The sequence below is a fragment of the Mobula birostris genome, chromosome 21 (genome assembly GCF_030028105.1).
Source record: "Mobula birostris isolate sMobBir1 chromosome 21, sMobBir1.hap1, whole genome shotgun sequence".
NCBI lineage: Eukaryota > Metazoa > Chordata > Chondrichthyes > Myliobatiformes > Myliobatidae > Mobula > Mobula birostris.
The window spans coordinates 38363744-38387018 of NC_092390.1; the positions used below are offsets into that span (position 1 = coordinate 38363744).

A 23275-nucleotide genomic window follows, 5' to 3' on the forward strand; every position below is an offset into this window, starting at 1 on the left:
CACAATCTAATACATCGAATCCAAATCTCTAGGTAATCCTAGCCTTGGAAATAGTAATCACATTTTCTTTTTTGTTGCAGTATTTATACCCATCAGCAGCTGCCACACAATTTGAATTATATTCTTTAACAAAAAAATTAAAGACTTTGCTTAATGGGTCAGTTTCTTTTATTAATGAAGCAAGCTAAATGAAACTAAAATAATCCTAACAAGGGTTGCCTATGGAAGTAACAGAAACTGTACAGACTTCAAAAGTGAATTTTTCAAATATTGTGGGTAAGAAACATCTCCCTAAAGTATGAAAGATATTAAAAGGAAGTGAACCTCAAAACAGTGAACTGATGGAAAATTAAATATACTTAATGGACTTTATCTATCAAGATAAAAAAAAACTGAGGTCGGATCAGGAAAAGGAAGAGCTGTTGCCAGGGTGCACATCCTTGGAAGGATGAATGTGCTGAATGGGAAGCTTAAATTTCTGAATTGATTCAGAACAATGTGGGTCTCTCAGAGGTATATTCAGTGACTACTTTGAATGGACCCCATGGTGCCACTGTGAGTTAATCAGGATTTTCAGGTGCAAGGACAAAATTTAAATTTAACCAAATTGAAGGCATTTGGAATGAAGGGGATAGATCATCTCATTCACAAAAACATCTCATTTGCTCATTTTGTGATCTTGAAAGGCAAAGGCATTATGGAACACAGAGTCACAAAATTTTTTAATTATGGAGTTTGGGCACACAGCTGGGAAAGGTATTTAAAATCAGAGAACAAGTCCTACTTGAAGGAGTCCCTGGAGGAGAAAACAAAGAATGCTGCAGCCCAGTGGTAGCTCTGGGCTTTGTGTAAGGAGATGAGGTTTAGGAAAGTGAATAAACTCTTACTGGCCTGGGAGCAGCATTTAAAGACTCTGTTGATCTTGATCTCACGAAAGGCTAATTGGACAAGAGTGGGGAAACAGCATAGAGGATTAGCATTTACTTGATGTATTAACATTTTTCCATAAGTCATATATAACTAAACAGATGAAGCTGAAAGGCATCACAATAGTCAGATCAAAGAAAATATAATATAGAAGAGGAAAAATAAACTTATGATTGCATGCACTACTGAATTGTTAATTTTTTTTTGAATAGGGTGACCATGAGGAAATACGCAAGCTTATTACAAAATACATATCATTGGTTGAAAGTTTACTAAAAGACTTCCATTTGCAATAATTCTAAGAATTCTGAATTCCCGCAGGTCTGATATTAAAGTCTACTAAATTGCAAAATTTAAATTAACTCTTATTCTTTTCCAAGTAGAACAATTATTAATTTAAATTTTGCTTAGACAACAATGATAGGGACACAAAGCCACAAATCATTTGAAGGATCCAGCCATCATACAAGATCTTTATATAAACCATAAAGAATTGTATCTGCCTCCACAGTTATGTAAAATGAAAAAAAGTTAGGACAAATGTAGGCATCTTGCAGTCAAAAACAATTTGTAACACAGGAAAGAATTAAACTTTTTTTTGTCTCTTCAGAAATGAAAAATACTTTCCAGGTATGCTTTAAAAAAAACTTGCAAAACCAAATTAAAATAAAGTAGTATTGGTAAGTTGGTAAGGAAAGTAGTAATGGAGAAATTAAAGAGCCAGGCAGCTGATGACCAAATCAGATAATGTGCAAAACAAAACCATGGAAAATGAATGTATTAGTTGTCATCTTCCAAAATTCTATGGATAATAGAACAATATCCACAGTTAGAAGTGTAGCAACTGTAACTTTAAATATTGAAAGAAAAATAAAGCAGACAGAAAACTTAAAATACCAGTGGTATGAAAAACCACATTAAGGAGCTGATAACAGGACATTCAGGAAATGTCAGCAGGATTAGACCAAGTTATGAAAGGAAAATTGTGCCTCCAAAACTAAAGGAGTTTTTATTTAAAAAGGACATAACTAAGGGAATAGATAAGACAGAACAAGTGAAATTAGTAACCTTGGATTTTCAGGAGATGTTTGATCACTGCATGGATTAAAAATTGGTTAACAGGCAGGAAATCAGCAGAAATAAATTTGACTTACTTGGGGTGAAGTTGTGACTAGTGGGATACTGCAGGTTCAGTGTTTTGGTCCAGTTATTCAAGGAACAATGATTTAAATGAAGGAAAACAACTATTATTAATAAATTTGCCAGCAACATAAAATTGAGTGAGATTTTGATATGAGAATGCATTTCCAAGACAACGGACTTGTTTAGTGAATAAGCAGATACCTAACAAATGCAGTCTAATGTGGATTTAAAAAAATTCTGCAATGGTAGAAAAATAAGAAATTAAGTTTGTTTAAGCGGTAATTGACTGAAAGATGTTGATGCACAAAATGTTGAGGTCCTTGTGCGCTAGTCAACAGAGCAAGTATGCAGGTACCAATAAACTATTTCCCATCTTTACAAGAGGTTCAAGTGAGGAGTCTTTCTTTAAATATCAGGGCTTTGGTGGGATTAGTGGATACCTGGATTAATATGTTAAATTTTGATATTACTTAAAAAGAGGATGTACTGTATATACCACAGAGAGAAATAGGCAAAGCCTCCCAGGGATGGCAGAACTATTGTACGAGACTAGGTCAGTTTTCAGTTGAGTTCAGAAAAATGAAAGGACATCTCATTAGAAGGAACAAAATTCCATCAGAGGCACACAGAAGGGAAGGCAGGCAGGATCTTTGTTTTCTGGCTGGGAGTTCCAGAACAAGTGGGGGGTGGGGGGAGGTGTTGTTAACACAATTAGGACTGAGATGAGAAACTTCTTCATTTTGAGAATGTGAACCTATGGAAAGAAAGCAGCTTTGTCAGTGAATACATTTCCTGACACAAAATGATCAAAAACTACAGGGAAAACTCAGCAACATTGTATTGAGATGCAGCTTGATAGGACTATTTGTATATTTTATTTTTATCTATTTATAGTACTTAGTCCATTGTCAAGTATAGCAATTACAATGATAAAAGTTTATAAAATTATGATTTAGGCACCAGAATTTTAATGCATTTCTTCACCTTTTCTCCTTGTCATTTGACAACATCTCAAATGACATTTTACCACCACAAATTATTAAGCTTTTGCCCAGTAATATCTAGCAACTGACAATTCAATAACTTCGGATATTTTGAGGAATCGTGTAATGTCCAAGTACAAAATCTCTCTGCTATTGAATTTCCATTTTTCATCTTTCTCAATTTGTCTCTTTATGTTACACCACCCAGAAATGCTGAATCTTATTGGGGTATAATATTAATTGTGCTCACCCTTTAGGTAAATTTTAAGCTTTGCTATGTAGAGCTAACAGAAAAAATGCTGCTAAATAATGTAATTTAAAATTAAATTGAAGTTGTGAATGAATCCAAGATTAACTTCTATAATATGGATGTCAACTCTAAGCACAATGAAGTCATTCCATTCATACCACAGGAATACCATCTAGTACAGACCATGCACCACAGGCAGCAACATACACCATAAAATTGATGATGGAAAAGCATGAGGAAAAGCTCTCTTAAATGTAGATCCTATCGTGTCAGAGCCTGATTTGCCTAATCCATGTGATAGGAGAATTTTAAAACTTTAAACAATACAGTCCCTTAATATAATATTACTTTATACATTTTAAGAGGCAATTCTAAGTAGCAATTAGAATGTGCAGAAACTGAAAAATCGTGTAGGAGCTTTTGAAAAATCAAGAGTGTTGTGGCAACGTTTCAGAAAAGATTCAGCAAACACAATTAAGCTGTCACCAAGTCAAAAGAACAATATAGGCTTGAAATTATAATTAGCAACCATAATGAATGCCTAATAGAGTCACTGGTCTGGGTGCTATTGTAGCTACACATGCATTAACATGTTCAAGTTTCTCTCTTAAATTAAAATACAGAAGTGCTTTAGTAGAGTAGCAAAGCAGTTAATACTGCCACCTCTCAGCTCAAGACCCAGGTTTGATCATGATATTGGGTGCTGAGAGCAGAGTTTGCATGTTCTCTACATAATTGCATGAACTTCCCCAAATTTCCAGTTCCATCCCACATAACAGACATGCTGATTGGTAGGCAGAAACAATGAGATGGGAGCAGGGAGAAAGAGTGCAGGAATTTGAAAGAAGAGTTGGTGGGGACGTGTTAAGAAACAGAATTCAGAATCAGGTTTATTAACACCGGTATGTGACGTGAAATTTGTTAACTTAGCAGCAGCAGTTCAATGCAATACATAACCTAGCAGAGAGAAAAAAATAATTAAAATAAAACATAATAAACAATTAAATCAATTACATATTTTGAATAGATTTAAAAATGTGCAAAAACAGAAATACTGTATATTAAAAAAAATGAGGTAGTGCCCAAAGCTTCAAAGTCCATTTAGAAATCGGATGGCAAAGGGGAAGAAGCTGTTCCTGAATCACTGAGTGTGTGAGCCTCTGTATCTCCTACCTGATGGCAACAGTGAGAAAAGGGCATGCCCTGGGTGCTGGAGGTCTTTAATAATGGACACTGCCTCTCTGAGACACCGCTCCCTGGGTACTTTGTAGGCTAGTGCCCAAAATGGAGCTGACTAGATTGATAAGAATTAATATTATTGTAGATATAGAAGGCTGCAAGGCCATGCTGTGTGATTATATAAACACCACAAGCATTCTCCATAAGACCCAGGAGCAGAATTAGGGCATTATGAGAATGCCTCCCTGTAACACTTGATAATCAAGAACCTATCAACCTCCACTTCAAATACACCTGATGATTTGGACTCCAGTCTTCTGTAGCAATTCTAAAGAGACAACTTTGTACTCTGAGGCTATGTCCCATGATCCCAGGATTCCCCCTCTATTGGGAGCATCCTCTCAATGTTCACTAAGTATTTTAATATTCAATAGGTTTTAATGAGATCTCCCCTCATTCTTCTGAACTCCAGCCAGTACAGTCTCAGAGCCATCAAACACTCATGTTAACCCTTTCACTGTTGGGATCATTCTCATAAACCTCCTCTGGACCATAATAGTAATTTCAAACCCAGTATTTTTTAAGTTTAAGAATGTCAAACTTTTGAGATGGCAAGATCTAAAATACTTGAGAGCAAGTGTATCAGACTTCAAATTATATTTGCTTCTGAAATTACTTAAATATCTGACAGCATAATCCCTATCAATTTACCCTGATTACCAGGACTGGGACACGAGTAGATGTAGTGGTGCAGTAGTTTGGTATAAAGTGAAGGATTCTGGCTAGGCATATTGTAGGTACCTGTAAAAGATCTTAATACCAAATTGTAATAAATGAAACTTACTGTAAAACCATGTTCATCCTAACAAGAACCTTGGTTTTAAAATTTAAAATAATTTTCCAGAAGGAACGCAACTTTAAAGTATATGTTGGCATCAAAATTCCAGCATTACAGACCAATTTATCTGTCAGAAATTTTAAAAAGTGAGGAGTAGCAATATGTCCCAGATCTTGCTGGAAAATAAACATGAAATTGCAAGCAGGAATTCTTCAGCCAGCTGGTGGTTGCAGGATTATGACTAAATACATCCTACAGGCATATGAAATATCATGCCTTCAGTAGTCACATCCTCCCTCAGTAATTTGTTTAGACACCACTTTTAAAAAGCACACTTTTTAATGCCTTGGATTTCTTCTCCAAAATAAGAGTGACTGCATTTTAGACACATCTATAATACACTGATATCCTTACATATCCAACTTAATTGTCTTTAATATTTACAGGGCAATACCAGTTTCAGATATTCTTATGTCCAAAGATTTGCATGCATCAGCACTTTATAATCTTATTATGATAAAGAAACTATGGTAATTACCTTCTTCTGTTCTTGATTTCACTAGTTCTGGAGTTCCACCTTTTTAAAAAGGCAAAAAGCTGGAATTCATCATCTCACTGTCAGTATTTAATCCTTGAATGCTACTCTCTACTAACAATACCCCTTATCAATGGCATATAAAACATGACATCAGATTACAGTGCAAATAAACATGACCACTGATGTTAGGAGTAATTGATTAGCATTACTTAAAATTGTTCTCAAAATAATTGATTTACATATTTACAGCAGGATATTAGAGTTCAGATTTGCCCAGTAAATAAATACATCTTACAAATGTACTGAATAAAATTTTCATCTTGACAGTGCATGTTTTGCACAAGGATAGTCTTCCAAAAATTAACTGAACATTTTTAATGTTCAATTAACAAAATGAAGCAATAAAACTATTTCACCCTGTGTTGATTTTAACCTGACAACTTTATCTCTAGGCACATTGTTCAATTCAGGATTTTTAAACAGAATTTGTTCCTACATCCCAACTAATCCTATACATCCACAGTCTAAATTAAGGAAGAAAAGGAGATGCTATTGAGACAGCCAGTTTCCATTAGTGATCCAATGATTGGCAGTGGGATCATGACCTCTCAATCTCGGGTCACCTACTTTTCTAAAAAGGGCAATCCCTCTGATCCATCTTTTAGCCACAGCTTCTCATCCAATCCCAAGCCTCTTGCCTTTTAGCTTTGATTTGGTGCAGGCTTTCCTTGGTATCACTCTCTACCTGTCATCAGCTCTTCTGTAAAGCGGTGCAAGTATCAAGATTCTAACCCTGGGGCACAATCCGGGTGGGCAGGTAAAACCTGGCCATTGGAACTACTTCCTTATCTTTCATAACCTCGGAGGCATGGCAGAGTATCAAATTCAAACTGGAGAACAGTACATGAAACAGCCAGATGCCCCAATGGAGAAGTTCCTTATAAAAGGCACTGTTTCCTTCACAGTCTGCTTGAAAAGAAATGTCATCTATCACATTAAAAAATAAATGGATCATAGGATTGTATGACAGGCAAATTGGCACATGGTATTCGTACTGCAGGTGAGTGCTGAAAAACACAAGTGCTTGTGTTTTTTTCTGCATTCCCGATATATCGTCACTCACAAGGCAGAGAAACTGAAGGCGGTTTAGACTGCTTGATTAATGTGAAAACATCTGATCCCTAATGAGAACATTGTACCAGAGCTACCTACAAAAGAAAAAGTTTAAAGCATTTATTTACACAATGATTCAGTGAATTAGATACATATACAAATGCAAAGATATAATGTATGCTTTTCTACACTCTTGTTCATTTCCATGCAGAACAAAGACCTGGATCTATATACAGTGGATTCTAGTTCATTGGACCTTCAGTTAATCGCAGCAGCTGTTTATTTGGGACAACCCTTAAAGAACAAAAACTAATTGAGAAAATAGCCAGGATTCCCTTCATTTATTTGGGAATTATGCTGTTTAATTGGGCAGGAAACTGTTAATGAACAGTTTCAAACTAGCATCAGTCGCGTGTACTTGCTCGGCCGTTAGACAACAAATTCTGCAAGCAAACAGTTTTTAAATAGCATCAGTTGCATGTGTTTGTGTTCAAAAAGCAGTGATTTTTGTCACTGATAGTTGGTGAGAAATAAACAGCAAGACAATTCAGAACTGTTTTGCTCACTGCAGCTTCAAGCATTCAGACTTGGGAGATGCCAGAAATGGCCAGGAGTGAAAATGAAACAATTTCATTACATTAACAAGCTAAAAACTATGAAGAATTTGAAGGTATCAACAATCATCTTCAATGTTATGAAGGAAATGAAGACCGAGGATGCAACCATCGTATGAAGGCAGTCCATGGTCTGCACTAGGCATCTGTGCTTAATCTGTTCATTTAAGTCAAAGAATGCATCACAGATGAATTCCTCCATTGGCAAGTATTAAGAACTAATAGTTTTATAGTACAACAACAGTATTGGTAGTGTTCTAATTTGTTCTGTATTTTATTTAAATACATAATTTGTTACTTTTTTCCATATACCTCTAACTATTTCCATGAATCTCTCTCCACAGATTCTATCTAACTTGCTGGCTGTAAGGGATATTACTATACGAGTGCCATCTATGAATGTTCGTGCATTAGGAAAGACTGTAATGAGAGCAAATCCATGTATTAAGAGAAATTCTTCTTTCCCGACTGGAGCTAAGTAACAATCTATGATATACCAGGCAGCATCTATGGAAAAAAAGAGTGTTTCAGCCCAAAACATTGACAGTACTTTTCTCCCCATAGACGGTGCCTGTCCTCCAGCATTTTGTGTGCGTTGCTTAGATTTCCAGCATCTACAGATTTTCTCTAATCTCTGATATAGCAAAGATCAGCTGAATGGACTGCTAGGAAGCTAAGTGCCCATGACCTTGATCAAACCTGGGGCGATACTTGAGGTTGCAGGCAATCAGAGAGATCACAGTAGGAACTGTCTTGCTGAAACCTAGCTCTCCAAGCAATTTTTGATCGGGGATAAGCTAATTATGAAAATGGATCGCCATAGCTCAGGATGGATCAGCCCTTCTATGTCTCCCCCACATAGTCCTGTAAAGTCAATGATCTATCATCATGCCATCCAATATGATTGGATGGAAGAAGAACCTCGCTTTGGACGTAGAAGTAATTTAGAATGCAAGATCAAGATAGGAGGGTGAACGGTGTGTGTTAGGACTAGGTGCTGATGCTGCACAAGACAGAAATTTGACTGTTGGCCCTTTAAACAACATTTTATGGAGAAGTTGGCAAAAGTTGGTTGTTCTGCAAGTAACAAGAACTATCATTTATCAGAACATAACCACAAAGATGCTGGAAATCTTAAGCAATGCACAATAAGTGCTGGAGGAACACAACAAGACGGAGGCAACTATGGAGAGGAATAAATGGGCAGCATTTTGGGCTGAGACCCTTCATCAGGACAAAAAAGGGAGAAGGCAAAATAACTGCCCTCTCCTGATTTCTTCTTCTTCAGCCTTTCATCTCTTTTACTCATCACCTCCCAGATGCTTACTTCATCTCCCCCTTCCCTCTCACCTATTATCTATCAGCCTGTACCTCATCCATTCCATCCACATTCTTTTCTGGCCCCTTCCCCCTTCTTTTCCTCTCATGATAAAAGGTCTCAGCCTGAAATGCCGACTAGTTACTCCCCAACATAGATGTTGCTTGACTTGCTGAATTCCTCCAGCACTGTGTGTGTATGTATGTATCAAAGCAGCAAGGTTACAATCCATATTAGAAATTATTATGTGTTGTACTACTTTTGATAATATTTGACAGAGCATTAAAACGTTTTGGAATCAGAAACTTTTCATTTTAAGCTTCCATTTGCCATTTAGTTTTCTCAACTACATCACTGATATCAAAGTGTAGAAACACAAGCTCAAAAGGCTAACCAATGGGTTAAAAATGTTTGTATCAAAATGGATTAGAATCTAAAATCAGAAGAGAAGCTGTGATTGTACAATGAGAACTGACAATTTTTCCATGAAAGGAAATGCTTCAATAAGGAGCACAATACTGGATGTCATTTTGTTTCTTCTCATAGGAAACATCCCAATGTTGCAGGTCTCCCATTATCCAACTGTGATTTTGCCTCTAGTTTAGATGCTAATCGATATATGCCAGATACTCTGCTTATAAATCATCTTCTCTATTCTGAAACGTGTCCACACCATCAAGGAGATCAAGGAGTGAATGACAGGATCTGTCTGGTGACAAGTTATGAACAATGCAAGAGCTACAACACCAAACATCATCAAATAGCTGAAAGGGGATAGAGGACAGTCTGTTCATGAAGGTTTCAGGAAGATCAAGGAATCACAGTAGATATAACATAGAAACCCTACAGCACAATACAGGCCCTTCAGCCCATAAAGTTATGCTGAACATGTCCCTACCTTAGAAATGACTAGGCTTACCCATAGCCCCCTATTTTTCTAAGCTCCATGTACCTATCCAAAAGTCTCTTAAAAGACCTTATCATATCCGCCTCCACCACCATTGCCGGCAGCCCATTCCACGCACTCACCGCTCTGTGTAAAAAAAAAACTTACCCCTGACATCTCCTCTGTACCTACTCCCCAGCAGCTTAAACCTGCCATCCCCTCCCCCACCCCTTACTGGTTTTTCACCTGGCACCTACCAGCCTTCTCCTTCCCACCCTCCCCCCACCTTCTTCATAGGGCCTCTGCCCCTTCCCTCTTCAGTCCTGATGAAGGGTTCCGGCCTGAAATGTTGACTGATCGTTTCCACAGATGCTGCCCCACCTGCTGAGTTCTTCCAATGTGTTGTGAGTGTTGCTTTGACCCCAGCATCTGCAGATTATTTTGTGTTTACCTTAAACTTGTGTCCTCTTGTGGCAACCATTTCAGCCCTGGGGAAAATGCCTCTGACTATCCACACGATCAATGCCTCTCATCATCTTATACACCTCTATCAGGTCACCTCTCATCCTCTGTCGATCCAAGGAGAAAAGGCCTTGTTCACGCAACCTGTTTTCATAAGGCATGCTCCCCAATCCAGGCAACATCCTTGTAAATCTCCTCTGCACCTTTTCTATGGTTTCCATACCCTTCCTGTAGTGAGGTGACCAGAACTGAGCACGGTACTCCAAGTGGGGTCTGACCAGGGTCCTATATAGCTGCAACATTACCCCTCGGCTCCTAAACTCACACTTATCTGGGTTGAACTCCATCTGCCACTTCTCAGCTCAGTTTTGCATCCTATCAATGTCCCGCTGTAACCTCTGACAGCCCTCCACACTATCCACAACACCTCCAACCTTTGTGTCATCAGCAAGTTTGCTAACCCATCCCTCCATTTCTTCATTCGGGTCATTTATAAAAAATCACAGAGAAGGGGTCCCAGAACAGATCCCTGAGGCACACCACTGGTGACCGACTACAGAATGTGACCCATCTACAACCACTCTGCCTTTTGTGGGCAAGCCAGTTCTGGATCCAGTAAGCGATGTCCCCTGGGATCCCATGCCTCCTTACTTTCTCAATAAGCTTTGCATGGGATACCTTATCAAATGCCTTGCTGAAATCTATATACACTACATCTACTGCTCTTCCTTCATCAATGTGTTTTAGTCACATCCTCAAAAAATTCAATCAGGCTTGTAAGGCACGACCTGCCCTTGACAAAGCCATGCTGACTACTCCTAATCATATTATACCTCTCCAAATGTTCATAAATCCTGCCTCTTAGGATCTTCTCCATCAACTTACCAACCACTGAAATAAGACTCACTGGTCTATAATTTCTTGGGCTATCTCTACTCCCTTTCTTGAATAAAGGAACAACATCTGCAACCCTCCAATCAACCGGAACCTCTCCTGACCCCATTGATGACGCAAAAATCATCACCAGAGGCTCAGCAATCACCTCCCTCGCCTCCCACAGTAGCCTGGGTTACATCTCATCCGGTCCTGGCGACTTATCCAACCTAATGCTTTCCAAAAGCTCCAGCACACCCTCTTTCTTAATATCTACATGCTCAAGTTTTTCAGTCCGCTGCAAGTCATCACTACAATCACCAAGATCCTTTTCCATAGTAAATACTGAAGTATTCAAGGAACTTTATTTTTAATTATCCTAATGTAAACTGATTTAGCAACAGAATTAAGGACAAAGGAAGAATTGTGCAAGAAACTGATGTGTTTCCCATCAACATGGAAGCAAAACCATTACTATACTAGAAATGAAGTGAGGCAAGTGATGTATAGTTCAGCAGGATACAGTTAAGAGAATAGCAGTTATGGAAAAAGACAAAACACAATCAAGTATAGAAGCATTTATCTGGAAAAGGGTTTTAAAAAAATTAGGCAAGATGGATTGAAATTTCAAACTGATCAGTCAAATGCCAACAGGGCAATGGAAGATCTGCAAATGGATAGTATGCTTCCTTGAGAGGGAAAGACTAGGCATTTGAGTCTGGATGAATATAAATTGTGACAGAAATGAAACAACAGGAGACTTAAAAGGAGATGTACAGGAGTGAGATAGGTCAGCTGTTGGAGTAGTGTGGTAACAACAACCTTGCACTCAGCATCAGCAAGACCAAGGAAATGATTATAGACTTTAAGAAGGGGAATTCAGGTGAAACATACACCAGTCCTCATTGAAAGGTTTGCAGTGGAAAGGGTAAGCAGCTTCAAGTTTCTGGGTGTCGTCATCTCAGAGGACCTAACCTGGCCTAGCACAGAGATAAAACCATAAAGGTAGCTCACCTGCATCTTTACTTTCTTAGAACTTTTAAGGAGATTTGACATGTTATCAAAGACTGACAAACTTCCACAGATTTACAGTGGAAAGCATTCTGATTGGAGTTTCCAGACCAAGATGTGCTGCAACCATTGCACAGGAACACCAAGGAATAATAGATTTGGACAATTCTATCATGGGTACAGCTCTCCCCACTTTTGAGGTGTCTCTTCAGGGCAGCAACATCATCAACCTGAGAAACCCCCACACTACCTTGTATTATATTTCTTTTTCTATCTCAATTTTGCACCAGTGTTATGTCTATTTTGTGGTTTGTTTTTGCATACATGTTTATTTACGCTCATTATGTACTGTACTCCAAAAAGTTAATTTTCATGGCAATTAGCTCAGTGTACATCTGCCTATGACAAGAATAAGCTTGATATATGTGAAAGGATAAGAGAACCAAGCTTCAAAAAGTATAAAAGAACCAAAACAATAAAAGGACAGGGGAAGAGTAAAGATTAAAAAACCTAGTGAGAATGCAAAGATTTTTCATGAACATATAAACGAGAGTTGTAAAAGTGTATGCCAAGGACTAGAAGATCTTTTTTGAGACAGAATTACACTAAATAAAAATGATGTTCCCAAAACAATAAAAGGACAGAGGAAGGAATAGGTAGCAGTGATTTATATAAGGCAAAATAGAGGATGTACTTGAAAGGCCGGATGCTTAAATTTAGGATAATTGGTCTGGATGAGTAAGTATATATTTTTTGCATGTGTGGGGGGTGGTGGTGGAAAGAGAGGGATTTGATGTTTTTCTTTGAACAGGTTGGTTCTATGATTCTTTGTTTTGTGGCTGTCTGTGGGAAAGACAAATTTCAGGGTTGCATGCTGCATACATACTTTGATAATAAATTTGAATTAATTAAATACTTTGAAACTTTGAATCTGATGGGATGCTTGTTTGGTTACAGAAAGCTGCAAAAGGTGGAAATTCCATTGTGGTTTTGTAAATAGCCTTCCAATGCTACTTAAAAAGGACAAGGATACTGGAAAGATTACAGTATATTCCAAAGAGAAAAGGATAAATCCTGTTATCAGTTTATCAGTCTATCAGTGGAGATGGTATGTAATTAGAAACCAAGTTCTGTGAATGGCTTTTCCTGAGGAGAAGTGAACAACACAACACAGACACCAGACTATCCACCGTCAAGAACGTACACAATATAGAAAAAGGTGTCAGAAAAAGGCCAGTAATATCATGAAGGAAACTCATGGACTGCTTGTCCCACTCATCAGGGCAGAGGCTATGCAGGCATCCGAGCCAGGACCACCAGAATCAAAAAGTTACTTCCCCTCAAGCCATCAGGCTGATTACCACCTCCATCCATTAACCCACCCCATTACCGCTACTTGATAATTTCCTGTTAGAGTCACCTTATGTACAGATACTCCTGTACTTAGCATTACTATGTACAGTCTATGTATATAAACTAATCTTATGTATTTATATTTATTGTGTTCTTTATGCTTAATGTGATTTTTAAATGCTGCATCAGACCTGGAGTAACAATCATTTAATTCTCCTTTACACTTGTGTACTGATGAATGACAATAAACAATCTTGAATGAGATTAAAAATAACAATCTCAAAGTTTGGACTGATGCATTGGGCAATAGGAGCCAGAATGAACATTCTGTTCTGGAAACATAATGTATTGCGTTAAAGGGAAGATAACTATTTAAAACCTTGAGCTTCTGTAAATCCACATTCAACATGATTTTTAAAGAAAACTATCCAGATAGCTAATGTCATAACATTTTAGCTAATGTTATGACTCCATCAAGCCACAGGAAAATTCAAATGCACCTCTCCACCTACATTTCACAGACAGGTCATTAGAACAGAGATTTCTACACAGGAACATCCTCTGCATCAAACCAAAGACTCTGCCACATAACAAAAAATTCTCCAATAGAGTTCAAACCTCAGATCAACTATTGTGAAGGTATTCGGCCACACAACTACAGATTCATACATAGCTTTAATGAACCACAGTAACTGAACAGAAATGAAGAAAAATAAATCCATGATCCAAAATACGAGAATTATAGAAACATAGAAAACCTACAGCACAATACAGGCCCTTCGGCCCACAAAGCTGTGCTGAACCTGTCCTTACCTTAGAACTACCTAGGCTTACTTATAGCCCTCTAATTTTCTAAGCTCCGTGTATCCATCCAGGAATCTCTTAAAAGAGCCTATCGTTTCCGCCTCCACCGCCGCTGCCACCGGCAGCCCATTCCACACACTCACCACACTCTGCGTAAAAAACGTACCCCTGACATCTTAGTCTCAAGCCTCAACTCCCTTTCCCCACTTTTTGGTTCAAATTAATAACCAGTCCTCTAACCTTGATCTGAAATCTTTACTCAGTCTCAACTTCCTCCTTGCAATGCCATAGGAGGTTTGAACTTACGAAACCATAATGTAAATATCAAAAAACATTGAAAATAATTTTCCTATTTGAGAACCAAATGAGCTTCAAGCCATGTCCACCATGTGCAGATGTCATGATAATCTATATAATTTCAATTCATTTTGACCAATTCACCATGACATTGTTACCTAACAAAGTTCTACTGATTCCCCCCAACCTGTAAAGTCAATCATTACCCAATAGCCTTTTAAGGGAAAAAACTCCACATTTCTACAACACAACACACACAACACTGCACAATATATAGCAAATCTTGTGATAACACATTATTTGATAATTTGTCACTTCTTAGAACTGGTTAAATTACGTGTTATTTAACTGACACATACTCATTTACTTCTTCAGGATTTTTTTTATTCAAATGAAGCTCTGATTTTCTAAAAGAAAAGATAGTACGCATCATGGAAACTAGTCACTTGTTGCAGGAAGTTAAATCTTTTGTTCAGCACATGAACATCTGTGGCAGTTTTGTCATGGCTCACCACATTATGATTTAGAACAGTAAGTACACTTAGCAGCTTCTTAAAGATGAAGAAGCAAACAATCAGCATCAACAACTGGTAATTTACCATTGGCTTCTGCATCACTCAATGAAAAATAATCCCAAAAGCCTTACCTGTCTGAGATCGATGAATGCTAACTGTAGGGTGTCCCCTTGGAAACCTGGCACTGGTTCAGAGCTAGCAAACACTGAAAGCAAATAATCAAAAAGGGGAACTGTTGAGAGAGAGAACTAGAGCAAATCTATGAAGACTTAAGCAAAAGAAAATATTAATTATAACAAAAAAATTTTATTCCCTATTTCCCTTATAGGAATAAATCCAAATTGAAGCCAATTAAATGGTTTTCTCTTCCAAACATGAAATTTTAGAGATTTAAACATTAGATGTGCAGTTCAGTAACATTAATCAGCCATCGTAATATAACATTTCTATGCAATCAAGAGTACATACTTTACAAAATGTATAATGCTGAAGTTAGTAAATTGACAGATTTTTCACCTCAATTTCTGGTCCACAGGGTGAATGACTACAAAAGCATTTTAAGAAAATACCAATTCCATGGCTGTCAACATATTTTTTAAACATCTGCTTTGTTATAGCATCTGCTCAATAAAAATGCTACCTCTAGCCAAACTGCAATTAAAGACAGACAGTAGGGTGGGAACTTGCTTAACTTGCAGACAACAGGTGGAATGCTCTAAGCACTACAATCTGTACTTAACTGGTATGTCTGTTCTTGCCATGCAAGACATTTCTGATAATTTAATATAAGACATTTAAGAAAGGTAGTTAAAATGACTGAAAGAAAAGAAAGCTTGACCAATTGGAAATCCCACAATTAGAGGCTACTGAAACACTTTCCTTTCACACCATTATAATCCATACAAGGTTGGAAATTGAACTACCTGTTCTGATAAAAAGCCATGATACCAATTTAAAGAATGGTGTCTATAGAAGAAATATGCACATTAAGCCCCTTGGAATTAAGAGCATCTTTTGCTTCCATGCTGCATCATTTATTTTAAGTCACATGTAATTATTTTCATTTTAAAATGACGACCTGTAAATTGAATTTTCTCTCAACCTTTTCCCCAGACTCCTTTAAACCATGGAGTGGCTAGAAAATAATCATACAAAGGGAAACCTTCTCTCAAAACATTTTGCAATGTCATGATGATAGTGATGCACCCATGTGACCCTACTGACTTTTACATAATATTCAACATGAGCTCTGGCCTGAAGCTCAATTTGTCTTTATCCCAAGGCATTTCCTGAATAAGACAGATCCATTATTTGCATTCCCGTTAAGATCCGAGGGACAGCTGGGTGGAAGTTTTGGTGCTTGTGGAAGGTGCCCCGGAGAGAAAAAGACAACATTCCCAGTAAAACAGGTAATCTTCCTTTCTTCTACAAATCAAATTCTCTACACTGCTGGAGGCTGACCAAGTAATAATCGCAATGAAGGGAAAGTATTCTTTACAGTGAGGATACACTCCAGCTGCAAGGCATGCATGGCAAATGCAAAATGGCTTCAACTGCTGCTAATTTAACACACATTTTGGTGAAAGTACATAGGCTAACCCAGTATTTCTAAACATACAAATTAATTTAATGGTCATCTAAAATAGTTGAAAAATTTATGGAATGGACCTCCAACTTTCCACACTGATAAGATCAATATTGTATACAGTCAGTAGCCTTTTTATTAGGTACCTTCTGTACCTAATAAAGTGGCCACACTAAAGCACGTTCATGGCCTTTTGCTGCTGTAGCCCATTCATTTCAAGATTCAGCATGCTGTGTGTTCAGAGATACTCTTCTAAACACCACTGTTGTAACATATGGTTATTTGAGTTACTGTCGCCTTCCTGTCAGCTAGAACCAGTCCAGCCATTCTCCTCTGACCCCTCTCAATAACAAGGCATCTTTACCCATAGAACTGCTACTCACTGGATTTGCGCCATTCTCTTTAAGCTCTAGAGACCATTGTGCATGAAAATCCCAGGAGATCAGCAGTGTCTGAGATACTCAAACCACACCGTCTGGCATCAACAGTAATTCCATAGTCAGAGGTATTTAGCTCACTTCTCTACCCTGTTCTGATGTTTTGTCTAACAAAAACTGAACCTTCTGACCATGTCTGCATGCTTTTATGCATTAAGTTGCTGCCACACGATTGGCTGATCAGGTATTTGCATTAATGAGGTGTACCTAAGAAAGTGATTACTGAGTGTAAATTTGACAAGTCATCTAACCAGCCCTGAGCACGATTTGATTTTTGCAAAGGCACACATAAAATGTGTGAGGAACTCAGCCAGTCAGGCTGCTTCTATGGAGGGGAATAAGCAGTCAACATTTTGGGTCAAGACCCTTCATCAGGGCTGGAATGGGGACCTAAGCTAGAATAGGAGGATGTAGTACCTGTAGTTTTGAGAACTGATGAAAATAAAACTAGTATAGAACCACTGGCATATAATTCAGATCTGTTCTATATTTTCCTAAGAGTCAAATCAGTTTTGGTTAACTTTTAGATTCTACAGTCAAGGGTGCTGAGCAGTTCAAAAGGAGGTGACATTTTTCACAACGTCAAATTAAGGTGTTGCTTTGTACTAATACATAGAAATGTGGATTTATTCTTTCAAACAAAATTCTTGAACCAAGGTTGAAAGTATGTTTGCTTAAATATCCATACTAATAATTTGAAAAAAGCTACATGAATACAAAAAAGTATGAATTTCATTTATACATCAAAAGATAGGTCTTCTTGAATCTGGAAAAGACACCCTAATTAAAGATGGACATAAATGCAATCAGAAAGGATCACACAGTTATGAGAGTATTAAGAGATGGAAAAGATACATCCTTTGTTCAAAGGAAAAGGGAAATACCAAGTATCTCACCCTCTCAGGTGTTAAGATTATTGTCAGTGTACAGCAATTGAAGGAAATGAGCACTAAATAACTTGGCGGCAATATAAAGAACCACATGAAACTAAACAGGAATTGATTAACAATAATGCAACTTAACCTGAGGTAAGTGACTTTTGGTTTAGTGTACCCATGAAGCAGAACCATGTGCTTTATCTGGCACACAGATAGATTACAAAAGCAGGACAAGCTATGTTGTAGTGAAAATTTCAAAGGGACACATTAACTGTGCATTACCTAGACTACTTCTGTGGTAATTGCTGTTCACCTTCAGCATTGTTGTTGCTTGATACGTAAACAAGGATGGTTCCCACTAGGCAGCAAGTTCCTCAGTGTCACTCTTGACCTTGCTAATGAAAGTCAAAAAGTTGTCTTACCTATGGTCTCAGACTACTTGTACCAATCTGCACCAAAAAAGCAACATGGACAATGGCTTAATGACAATGAGCACTGGACCAGATATCCTAACAATACTGGATTGTTTATACTGTACAATTCAGAACCAGACTACTTATTTATTGAGCAACAAATAAAATGCAGGAGGAACAAATGGACAAATGAAGTTAGTTAATTAGCGATACAGCATGTATCAGGTCCTTCCGCCCGGCAACCCTAGCCTCATTACAGGACAATTTGCAATAATCAATTAACCTACTAACCGGCACGTCTTTAGAACATGGGAGGAAACCAGAGCACCCAGAGGAAACCCACACATTCACAGGGAGGAATGTACAAACTCCTTACAGATGATGTAGGAATTAAACTGTGAACCCCAACACCTCAAGCCATACGAGTGTTGCGCTAACCACTCAGGTTTTGTGTCAAGATCTTTCATCTGGACTACTGGATTCCAGATGAAGGATCCAGACCCAAGACGTCAACAGTACATTTCCCTCAACGGATGCTACCTGACCCAATGAATACATACAATATTGTTTGTTGCTCTAGATTCCAGCATCTGCAGTCTCTTGCATCTCAAGGTATTTATAGTTACACAGTATGAAAACCAGCTTTTCAACCCAAATTGTCCATCAATGGTAATCCCATTTACTTAAATTTTGTCCATATCCCTCCATACCTTTCCCATCAAAGTATGCATCCAAATACGTCTTAAGTGTTGTAACTGTACCTGCCTCTACCACCTTCTCCAGCAGCTTGTTCAATATACCTAATCAGCCTGTGTAGAAAAACTTGCCCCTCAGATCCCTTTAAATCTTTACCCTCTCACCTTAAAAACACATATCCTCTAGTTTTAGACTTAACCTCCTGCAAAAAACAAGCAAACAACCAAACTGATTTTGTACCATCTATACACCTCAATTTTATAAACGTCTATAGGGTCACTCCTTGGTCTCCTCTGCTTTAGGGAAAGCTAGAACCTAACCAATCACTCAAGTCAAACCCCAATCCAGCAACATTCCTGAGAACATGTTCTGTACCTTCTCTAGCTCAACCACATTCTTCCTATAATGTCGTGGCCAGAACTGCACACAATACTCCAAGTGCAAGCTAACCAACAACTTGTACAACTGCAACGTATTCCTATAATCAATGCAGACACAGACAGCAGCTTGAAATTATGGATCAACAACCAAAAGCTGGAAAAACAATGGGCTTAACAGCATCTGTGAGGAGCAGGGAGAAGAGGGCAATTTCCCCCTCCCTCAGCTCATTTCCCCCACAAATGCTGTTTGACCCACTGAGTTCTTCCAGCAAGTTGTTTGCTGCTCCTATGTCCAATGTAGGGAAGCATCCCATATCATTCACTGCCACTCTATCCACACGTTGCCACTTTCATGGATCTACATGTCCCCCCCCCCCCCCAAAGTGTTGTTGCTCAATAACGCTCTCTAGGCCCCTGCCATTCACTATATCCCAGCTTGATTCATTTTCCAGAATAAATCTCTCCACACCCATCTCAGTTAAATGCAACTTGCCCACTTTCCCAGCTGATCTATCCTTTTGTAACCTTAAACCATCTTCTTCACTGTCCACTATGTCAACAATTTTGGTGTCATTTACAAACTTACTAATCAAGCTATCTGAATTATCTTCCAAAATTACTAATATTTGATGAATAATAAAGGACCCAACACCAATCCCTGTAGCACACCATGTTTACAGGTATCCTATCTGTAAAACAACCCTTCACTACTACCCCATGACTTCTACCACCAAACCAATTTTGTACCCAATTGGTTACCTTATTCTGGATCTCATGTATTGAGATCTGTAGTCAGGCCTATTAGAGATGAAGTCATACTGGTCAGGTCTCTCAGTGGGTGAGTATATGCAGTGACCACAACTCCCTGATCTTTGCCATAGCCTTAGCTAGAGTATCCCTGCATAGGCTTGAACAAATCCTCAATGACTGGATGAGTCAAAACAAAGAAAACTGAAATAATTGTTTTTGGTGCCAATAAAAGACCAATTAAAGGTCAGTGCTCACTTAGAATCCCTGTCATTACAGGCCAGAAACCTTGGTGTTGTGATGGACACTGATTTAAATTTTGACTGCCACATTAAGACAATTACAAAGGCAGCCTAGTACCAACTTAAAAATGTAGTGAGAGTTAAAGGGCTTTGTCTCAGCAAGATCTAGAAAAACTCATTCATGCATTTATTTTTAGTAGGATTGACTACTTTAATGTCGTTTTCACAGGTCTCTGTAAAAAAATCCCTCAGACAGCTGCAGCTCATTCAGAACATCGCTGCAAGAGTCTTCACTAAGACCAAGAAAGAAGAACATATCACTCCAGTTCTCAGATCACTACACTGGCTTCCTGTCCAGAGGATTGACTTTAAAATATTTCTTTGGTTTATAAAGCACTGAATGGTCTAGGGCCAAAATACATCTCCGATCTCTTACTGCATTATGAACCTTCCTAAGCTCTCAGGTCATCTGGAGTGGGTTTGCTTACCGTCCCCAAGGTCAAAACTAAACATGGTGAAGCAGCTTTTAGTTACTATGCTCCATATATCTGGAATAACCTTCCAGATGATCCGAAGTCCGCCCCAACTTTAAGCTCTTTTAAACTGAAGCTTAAAACTTTTCTTTTCACTGTAGCGTTTAATTAGAATCTCCCGCACTGTAACTTCTATTTATCATATCTATTTTTGTGTGATTTTATTCTCATATATTGTCTGAAATTTGATGTTTGATTTTTATATCTTGTTCTTATGTAAAGCACTTTGAATTGCATGTTTGAAAAGTGTTATACAAATAAACTTGACTTGGATAGAGAAAGGAGCGGATTATATGGGAAAGTATTTAATTTGGGCAGGGCAAATTATGATGCTATTAGGTAGGAACTTTAGAGTGTAAATTTGAAATATTTATTTACAGATACAGCATGGACAGGCTCATCTAGCCTAATGAGCCCATGTTGCCCAATTAACTTACATGAGGAAACCCATGTGGTCACATGGAGAACATACAAACTCAGACAGCAGCGGACTGAACCCAGGTTACTGGTGCTGTAAGTGTTACATTAACCATGCTTAGTGTACTCAGGAAAATGCACAACCGAAGTGTGGAGGTAGTTTAGGGAGCCCTTGCATGGGCTTCTCGTTGATGGCAGGGAAAGGATTGACTTGTTGAGGCAAGGAAAAGATGGTAGGGTGAAGGAACCATGGTTGATACAAGTTGTGGAACATTTAGTCATACAGGAACTTAAAGTTATCGAAATAGACAAAACCCACTGCCTAGCCCTTATAAGGTCTCTTGATCACCTCCATTAAAAAACAAATTTATGAAACATAATCCCAATGAACAAAGCCAAGCTGACTGTGCCTTTTCAAACACAAATAAGTCCTGTTTTTCAGACACCTCCCATTAACTTTCCTACCTACAAGGCCTGCCAACTTGTAGGTCCCTGAACTTTACTTGCACCTTTTTAAAAAGAGGTACAACATCAGCTATTCTCCAGATTTCTGGTATCTCAATCATGGCCAACAAAAGGTCAAAAACTTCTGCCACGTCACCAGCAATATCCTTATTTCTCACAATGTCCTAAGATACACCTGGTCGGGCCGTGCAGATTTATCCACATTTTTGCATTTCAAGTCTACCAAGACCACTTCCTTCATAGGTAACTAACTTTCATATCCTTCTCCACAGTAATTATAGACAAGTAATATTAAGGATCTCACTCATTTCTCATGGCTGCACACAATGATCAACATGGTGTTCCTTAAGGGGCCTACTTCAAAATCAGGTTTATCATCACCAGCATGTGTTGTGAAATTTGTTAACTTAGCAGCAATTCAATGCAATACATGATAATATAGAAAGGAAAAATGAATCAAATATATAGATAAAAATAGTGCAAAAACAAATAATGCATTAAAAAGAGAGGTAGTGCTCATGGGTTCAATATCCATTTAGGAATCTTATGGCAGAGAGGAACATGCTGTTCCTGATTGCTGAGTGTGCGCCTTCAGGCTTCTGTACCTGATGGTAACAATGAGAAGAGGGCATGTCCAGGGTGATGGGGGTCCTTAATAATGGGCATTGCCTTTCTGAGACACTGCTCCTTGAAGGTGTCTTGGGTACTACGGAGGCTAGTACCCAAGATGGAACTGACTAATTTTACAAACTTTCTGTAGCTTCTTTTGGTCCTATGCAGTAGCCCACAACAAACAGCCCCAATATCATTCAGTGATGCAGCCTGTCAGAATGCTCTCCACAGTATCTCTATAGAAGTTTCAGTGTTTTAGTTGACAAACCAAATCTCAAACTCCTACTGAAATATACCCACTGTTTTGTCTCCTTTATAGCTGCATCAGTATGTTGGAACCAGGTTAGATCCTCAGAGATCTTGACACCATGGAACTTGCTCACTCTCCCTACTTCTGATCCCTCTATAGGGATTGGTTCGTGTTCCCTCATCTTACCCTTCTGAAAGTCCACAATCAGCTCTTTCAACTTGTTGATAATGAGTGCAAGTTTGTTGCTGTGACACCACCCAACTAGCTGGTATATCTTGCTCCTGTATACCCTCTCATATCCATCTGAGATTCTACTAACAATGGTTGTATCATCAGCAAATCTATTGATGGTACTTGAGCTATTGAGCTATACCTAGCCACACAGTCATGGGTACAGAGGGTAGAGTAGTGGGCTAAGCACACACCTGAGGTGTGCCAGTGTTGATCTTCAACAAGGAGATATTACTACCAATCCGCACAGATTGTGGTCTTCCGGTTAGGAGGTCAAAGATCCAA

General features: G+C 38.3%; 1 protein-coding gene across 2 annotated transcripts in view; it reads right to left on the minus strand.

The window, feature by feature from the left end:
• The window catches only part of LOC140185739 (exocyst complex component 6-like), a 183521-nt gene that overhangs the window by 33184 nt on the left and 127062 nt on the right, over positions 1-23275 (minus strand). For both annotated transcript variants that reach the window (XM_072239333.1, XM_072239334.1), the window contains one exon: positions 15236-15309. In XM_072239333.1, the coding sequence (XP_072095434.1) occupies positions 15236-15309 (74 nt within the window). The remainder of the gene's footprint in view (positions 1-15235; positions 15310-23275) is intronic.